Below are 8,242 nucleotides of genomic sequence, written 5' to 3'. Positions count from 1 at the left end.
TCAGCCTCCCAAAGTGCTGGGATTACAGGCATGAGCCACTGCTACTGGCCCCCACTGTAATACTTGATGTGTCTGTGTAATTTCACCTCTTTCAGGCTCAGGTTTTTCATCTGTTGAATGGGAATAACAATGCTTATCTCACAGGATGGTGCTAGAAGTAAATGAGGTAATTCATAGCAAGCATTTTTTATTTCTGTCCCATATAAATGTTCAGTAAATGGTCTCTTTTTTTCCTTAAGAGGCTAGGATCTGTACATAATTTATCTTTATATCCCTGCAGGGCACAATGCCTGGTAGCATGTTCAGTAGCTGTTAGTTGAGTGGATGAATGAATGAATGAGTACGTGTTCCTTGAGCAAGAGAACCCAGGCTCTATCATTCTTCACAGGCTTCTTTCTTTTCAGCCCCCAGCAGCTGTGGGATGGGGAAAGCCATCTCCCTCAGCACAGCACCCACACCTCCAGCCAGTACCTAACTGGATCTGAGGGCCTCAAACCCCTCGGCTCCACCATGGAGGGAAGAAAAGAAGACCCTCTGGTCTTTCTGCTGACACTTGACAAAAGGAAGAACAACCACTCAACCACAGACTTCTCCTTTTGCTACTCAGTAGCTTCCTGAATGGTCCTAAGAAGGTGGCTGTCTCCAGATGCCCCTCTCCTTGAGAATCAGGGGCTTGGACCAGCCTTGAGAAGGAGGCAAGAACTGGGCCCTGGCTGGCACCAGCATTGGCTACTGAGACCATGGGCACAGAAGGCTTCCCATGCATGGCTTTCATGCCCAGGCCCACTTTCTAGACCCCCAGGCCCTGTTATTTCCTTCCAGGAGTGATGAAAACTCAGAGGATGGAGGAAAGGGAGACAGGAGGTTGGACAGGCACCCTCTCTGCTCCAGTTCTGTCCTCCCAGCAGGCCCTGTGAGTTGACTTTTATCCTCCTGCTGCTGCCGTCCCCTCTGACTCCTGCCTCACGAGCCCCGACCCTCTGTATCACTTAAGTGAACAAGCACTGCTTGTGTAGCCCTGGATGAGGGGAGAGCACCCTGGGCGAGGAGGTAAGAGGCCTGAGTGCAAATCTTGCCTTCCTTTGCTACTCCCTGGCTGTGGGAGTTTAGACAAGTCACTTTTGCTCTTGGAACCTTAGGGTGCTCATCTGTAAAAGGGGATGCTGTTACCCAACTTGAAGGCCTGGCAAGAATTTGCAGTGATATATGCACAAATGAAGTAATCTCAAAACTGCTGTTACTACTGGTGATGACTACTCCACCTAGTCAGGGGCTGAGAGGTCTGGCGAAAGGCCTGGGAGATCCCAACCCTGAATTTGCTTATCAGTATGTGCTAAAAATAAGAATTTTTCTCATTTCCATAGCTTGGTCAGCAGAATACAGAGACCCTGGCAGACCCCAGAAAACCTCACCGGAGCTTGAATTGCAGACAGCCCCTGTGGATTCCGCTTACCGGGAGCAATTTAAGAGGCAAACAAAACATGAAAAACTACTCAGAATTAACAATGGGCCAGATGGTAATGCTAGTTTGCGGCAACAAAACATGATAAATAGCTTCCTGCTGCTACTCCTGATCAATTTCAATATTTAATAATTCCACTGCCACCCCCACCCCCTCATCTGGCCCCCTCCGTGGGATCCTGGATGACTCCCCACATTCAGCTCACAGAGCAAACGCTTCTTTGCTTTCTGAAGGTGTCAGCAGAAAGTGCCGCCGCTCGATTGTCACATGAGCACTCTCAGTCCTCGGAATGATAATTAATCTGCCTACTTCTCCCGAAGACGCTCCATCTCACTCCTCTCCTGGTTGCCAGGGAGGGCTGGAAGGGAGCTGCCAACTTCAGAGATGCGACAGAGGCACTCACCTTGTTGATTCAATGACTGCTGCTATTTCCTGGGTTTTGCTTTTGACTTAAAGAAAAGAGAGCTGTAGGGAGCTTGGTGGTCATCTCACTCTGGGACAGTTAGTAGGAGAAGGCAACCCGAAAGAGGCCTGGGTAGATTGGTGTTTGAACCTTATCCACTAGCCATGCCTCTCTGGGCCTCAGTTTCCTCCTCTGCACAATGGAGATAATCATATCTACCTCTAGGAGAATTCTAGCCGGTGCTGCACACGTAAAGTGCCTGTGGAGTGCTTCGCATATAAGAATTGGCCGAGAACTGGCAGCCGGGAGCATCATTACTAAACACGAAGCCAAGCGGCAAATGATGCCTGAGCACCGGTGCCCTGCAGGAAGGATGGGCTGTGCCTCTGTGGTTGGGAAGTTTCTGGCACACATGGGTATAGGGCAGGATTGCCTAGGGGTGCAGCAGCTGCCAGGCAGACGGCCCCCAGGATTCTTCCCAAGGGGTGTCCAGTAATAAGATAAACTGGCTTGCACCATCAGCAAGGACTCCAAAGACTTCAGAGCAACCCTGGAGAGCAGGGATTTTTGGTGCCATTTTACAGATGAGGAACTGGAGATGAGGAGTTGGAATGACTTTTCAAGCTGACACGGGCAGGAAATGGCATAATCAAATCTAATCTGGATCTCCCAACCTGACTTCAGGTCCTCTCCACAGACTTACAGGAGCAAGCTGCCCCACTCCTCACGACCCGGTGCCTCCCTTCTGTACGTCCCTTTTGGAGGGAGGCAGCCAGAAGAGGGGGTGGCATGGGTGCCAGGGTGCTGTGGGCTCACAGGTCCTGTGTGATCTCTGTCACCTGAGCTGCAGTTTACTTGTCTGTGAAATGAGACTCATAACGCTTACTGCACTGGTTCACCGGGGCATTTAATGAGGAAATATGCATGAAAGGACCTTGAAGTTTTGTGATGAGCTGTAGAAATATCAGTTATGGTTATTATAATTTTTTTAGAAAAACACCCTCTGGACTGGGCGCAGTGGCTCACGACTGTAATCTCAGCACTTTGGGAGGCCAAGGCAGGCGGATCACTTGAGCTCAGGAGTTCGAGACCAGTCTGGACAACATGGTAAAACCCCGTCTCTACTACAAAAAATACAAAATTAGCCGGGTGTGGTGACTCGCACCTGTAATCCCAGATACTTGGGAGGCTGAGGCAGGATAATTGCTTGAACCTGGGAGGCAGAGGCTGCCGTGAGTTGAGATCGTGCCACTCCAGCCTGGGCAACAGAGTGAGACTTCGTCTCAAAAACAAACAAACAAACAAAAAAACAAAAAACAAAAGAGAGAGAGAGAGAGAGAGAAACACCCTCTGTGAGGAAAAAGATTAAAAACTCATCCACCTGAAGGTGGGTTCTTCTCACAGAACCCTTCACCACAGAACCTAGAGGATCAAGATCAAAATTTCTTGTGTGGCATTCAAGGCTTTGACAGCTCCCCTAACCCCATCTCTACCCCTTCTCACATCCCTTTTTGCTCTAGCTCATCTGGGCTACTTGGTATGATCTAAGCTCAACAGCCTCTCCTGTGTCCATGCCAAGGCCAGGTAATAGCCCTGCCAGAGTGTCTGTCCCAGCCCTGTTCACCAGCTGATCCCATACATCCTTCTCCTGAAGTCTTCCTTGGCCCTCCCTGGATGAGGAGTTCCTCCGCTGGGTTCCCGGATAGCTTCTTTGAGCTTCTCTCCCCCTCAGCCAGGCATCCTACTACCCAGCATCATTTTCTCATCTGCCTCCCAGTACTACAGTGAATCCTTTCAGGACAAGAACCAAGCACTATATCCTCCAGCCCACCCAAGGCTGGGCCCAGCACATGCTCAGGAAATGTGTGTGAGGGGTGAATAAATGAATGAATAACTGAGTGTTCCCAGTATGGATAGAATCTGAGCCTTAAGCAAAGGCAAAGAATGCTAACGATGGCATGAGAATTTGGTGGCAGACAATGCTCCAGGATTTAAATTCAGCTCATCCCTGGATGATGTCTAGATCTGATGGCATCATCTTCTTCCCTCATCTGAACCTTTGACAAGAAGGAACAGAAAATATACCACCCACGCCTGTCAGGACCCCCACAGGCCATGGCAGAGGCATTTGTCAGGTACCTGAGTCCCGCTGATCCAGGGTCATGGAGTTCCACCTCCGTGTGATGTCAATGTAGAGGATGTCCACGGCGGCCATGGACAGGCTGCTGCTGCTGAGTTTGCAGTTCCTGCCAACAATGGGAAGTGACATGTCACTGCCAGCCTGAAACCTGTCCAGTATATCTTTCCTCCACTCCTGTCAGGGACTGAATGTTTGTCCTCCCCAAATCCATAGGTTGAAATCCTATCCCTCCAAGGTGATGGTATTAGGAGGTGGGGCCTCTGACAGGTGATTAGGTCGTGAGGGTAGAGCCCTTGAGAAAGGGAATAGTGCCTTCTAGGAAGAGACACTGGAGAGCTTGCCTCCTCTCTACTCTCCACCATGTGAACACAGAAGAAGGCAGCCGTCTGCAAACCAGGAAGAGGGTCCTCACCAGACACTGGATCTACCAGCACCTTGCTCTTGGTCTTCCCAGCCCCCAGAAGCATGAGAGATAAATGTTTGCTGTTTAAGCCACCCAGACTGTGGCATTTTTGTTCCAGCAGCCTGAACTAACTGACATTGTCTTTGTTTGGATTGTGCTCCGGGTCTGGAATATCCTCCCTAACCACAGCTGGAACTGCTGCAGGGTGACCAGCATGGAGCAGTAGAAGAGAAGGCAGTGATGTAAGCGAGTTAGATCCTTGGGTTCCTATAAGTTCAGCCATTTGGTTAGTTAGGGGTCTAACGGGCTGGAAAGAGCAAGAACTTTAGGAAAGCAAGTCTTTTTTTTTTTTTTTTTGAGACAGAGTCTTGTTCTGTCGCCCAGGCTGGAGTACAGTAGTGTAATCTCAGCTCACTGTAACCTCTGCCTCCTGGGTTCAAGCAGTTCTCCCTACCTCTGTCTCCCGAGTAGCTGGGATTACAGGTGCCCACCACCACGCCCGGCTAACTTTTGTATTTTTAGTAGAGACAGGTTTTTGCCATGTTGGCCAGGCTGGTCTCGAAGTCCTGACCTCAGGTGATCCGCCCGCCTCGGCCTCCCAAAATGCTGGTATTACAGGCGTGAAACCACTGTGCCTGGCCAGGACAGCAAGTCTTGAGTTGTAGCCTGGCTCTGCCACTTGGAGGCTGCATGGCCCTGGTTAAAAAATCTCACCTTCCTGAGTCTCCGTCTTTATTATAGTCATTGTGTGTCAGCCTGACCTTACACAGCAATGTGGGTCCCTGTCTGCTCCAAAAGGGAATGAACTCCACATGTCAAGAAATGCCCCCATGCACGTGTCCTATCTCTCAGTCTCCAGAAAGAGGAAGGGAAGCTGGGCCCTCGGCGCTGCCCTCTCCTGCCAGTGTCCAGGTAGCTGATGGTGTCATGCTCAGATGACCCAGGGATGACAGCATGTCACCAGTACAGGCTGAAGCCATCACCACTGTCCAGAAGCAATTTCCCACTGGAAATGCTCACCAGATGAGTCCCTGAGGACAAATCTATGGACAAGGGCTCAAGGCTTCTGTCCTTTACCCATCTTAATCTGCCACCTGAAGATTCTATATAAGCCCCTAATCAGCCACACTAAGCCCCAGATTTATAGAGCAGAACAACACAGGCTGGGTCCTCGCTGCTCTGTGTGGGCTGATACAGCATTGCCGGGGAGGTTCCTCGTTCCTGACTTTAGGGGAGTCACCTGGAATTGACAGGAGGATTGTGGGGGGTGGGCCTCTGAGCTTCGGATGCTCCACTTGTTTAGGTGCAGGGAGGCCACAGTAACCAGGTTTTCAGTCTGATGTCAGCATTGGTGCTCCCTGTCCACACCGCAGCAGGGGTGTTTAGAATCCTCCTACCCCTCCCCAGCCTTTTTTTTTTTTGGTATGGAAATGTGGAGTGGAGGGTAGTCTGGTATGCTGAAAAGAGTATGATTTAGATTTAGACATCAGACAGATTAGGATTCAAATCCTGACTGGAACCTTTTCTAGCTGTGTGACTGTGGGGAATTTACTTAAACCTTCCGTGCTTTTATTTCTTGGGCTCTAAAATGAAGGTAATAATACCTGCCCACATGGTTGTGAGTACATGCCAAGAACCCAGCATGGTGCCTGTCACCTGGTAGGCCCACAGCAATTGTGAGTTCCCTTCCCCAACTCTCTCCCCCTTTTCGCTTTTCTTCTTCTAGATCTAGAGTCATCTCATCCCAGAGGCTGCCTGGAGCCGAGTGAGTGACCCTGCCCATTCTGGAGAAATGGAGCGCACCAGTCTGAATGTCTGTGTACAAGGCTTGGGCTCTCTGTTCAGACTGGAAGCAGCCCTTGGCTTGTCCAGGTGCACCCCTGCCCTGGACAGGATTTTGCTGGGAGGCTTGTCCCAAGGCAGGCTGGATTTGTCCAGGGAATCTTGAAAGCTAGGCCTCCGTGCCAGCTGTCAGGTTGGCTGAACTACATTCAATGCTGCTTTCAACTTTTCAAACAAACCCACATCCACTGCCTCAGCTAATGATGAAGTGGCTCTTTGATTTCCCATTTGTCATTATCCCTTGTGTGAACAGCTCTGTTAGGGACTGGACAGGGGAGGGGTTGATTGGCAAGCAGGGTTGGGCATCAGAGTCCCCTCTCCAAACCCAAGTACACCCCTAATGACGGTGGCTGGGTATGTGCCCTGCATGGTGCCCAGACAAGCCTGGTGCTCCTTGTATGCCAGCACACTTTCTTTCCCCCTTCCTCCCTCCTCCCTTCCTTTCTTCCCGCCTATATTTCCCAGGCCATCAATGCACATCCTGCTTCCTCCTGGGCTCCTGCTCTGTATTTCAATCACAAGTCACGGTGGCAGACTTCAAAGCACATCAGCACACAGTTATTGAGCCCCAGTAACCACATGTCAATGGACGCAGAGATTTTCACGTCACTTGTCACCAAGACGGCTATCTACTGGGTTCTGTGGGGGACGATGATCCAGTCTCTCCCAGGGTATTCTAACAGCCTGCATTGCTAATTTACAAAGCTTCATTAGCAACAGCCACAGTGTCCTCTAATTATCATATCAGTGTCCTCTGGGCTACCTGCTCTTCCACAAGACAGGAGCGCTGCCTGGCTTGCTCTGTGGGTTAATGGAGTATTAAAAGGGAAACCACACTCACCAGTGGTATATAGTTATTTTTTTTCTGACAGGTAGAAAATAGAAGTGTCAAACCTTTAGCAGGAGCCGTAATTTAAAACAGAAATTCTCTGTTTATTCCCTTTCCAAGGTAACTCTTCCTCCCTAGTGATGCCTGCGAATACAGTTGATTGCAACATCTGCTACTGGGACAGAGGAGGGATCCATGCTGGCTGCGGTAGGCAGGAAATGCAAATGCCTTAAAAGAATCTTGATTCTGTAGGCATTTCTTGGGCACCATCTGTATGCTAGGGCTTTTCTTGCTCATTAGCTGTCTGGATTTTAACCATTCTTTGAGGGTGATATTCCTAGTCCCATTTCAATGAAGCATATGCTGAGGCTCAAGAGATGGGACATGACTTGCCCAAGGTCACACAGTTGGAATTCACATCTAGCCCTTCCTTGGAAGATAAGAGTAGTGGGCTTGGGAGCTGTGGGGAGGTGGCCCAGTTCAGGGCTGCAGGAGGGATTCAGGAATCAAGAAACCAGGTCTCAGGCCAGGGACCAGTAGGGTTGGAGTCTCTAAAGCACTCCTGTTAGAAGCTTTGGGATATGGAGCTGGGGCTAAGACAACCAGGGTGCTTGGATTTGCCCTGTGGTTACCAAACATTCTCAACAAACTCAAACAGGAAATGAATGACTCCAACAGTCAAGATATCAAGACTTTGGAATGAATTTTTCATCCATCTATCCACTCAATGAGAATTTATTTGTGCCCTCTCTGTGTAGGCAGTATTCTGGGCTTAGACAGCAAGGAAGAGCTGAATGGGCCTTGGATATCGCTCTCAGAGACTGTACATGATCTTAGAGTCTGGAGTAAAAATGTGGCTCTTAATCATTGAGAACAGTTTTCCCTTATGCCTGGGGATGCAGTTCCTCAAATGACTAACGAGTGGAAGGATAAATTCTTCAGTGGAAGAAAAGTCCAAGAAATAGGGTACCATGAGAAGCCAGAAAAGTTTCTAGGAAAGGATAGGTTAGAAATGTACATGGAAAAGATGAGCTTTGGAGTCAAATGCACACGAGTTTGAATCTTGGCTTTGCTGTGTAACCTTGTGCAAGTCATGGAAGCTCTTGCATCTACATTAGCAAATTTCAATTTGTACAGTGAGAAAAAGACTGTTCACCATACAA

General features: G+C 49.4%; 1 protein-coding gene across 1 annotated transcript in view; it reads right to left on the bottom strand.

The window, feature by feature from the left end:
• TTLL11 (tubulin tyrosine ligase-like family member 11) overlaps nucleotides 1–8,242 on the bottom strand; it is a 273,330-nt gene that overhangs the window by 32,460 nt on the left and 232,628 nt on the right. Inside the window, exon 9 of the mRNA XM_011927426.1 lies at nucleotides 4,005–4,111. Within this exon, the coding sequence (XP_011782816.1) occupies nucleotides 4,005–4,111 (107 nt within the window). The remainder of the gene's footprint in view (nucleotides 1–4,004; nucleotides 4,112–8,242) is intronic.

This window comes from Colobus angolensis, unplaced genomic scaffold (genome assembly GCF_000951035.1).
Source record: "Colobus angolensis palliatus isolate OR3802 unplaced genomic scaffold, Cang.pa_1.0 Scaffold71, whole genome shotgun sequence".
Classification (NCBI taxonomy): domain Eukaryota; kingdom Metazoa; phylum Chordata; class Mammalia; order Primates; family Cercopithecidae; genus Colobus; species Colobus angolensis.
Note: the sequence above shows the minus strand (reverse complement) of the source record. Positions and strands in the feature narration are given on the sequence as shown.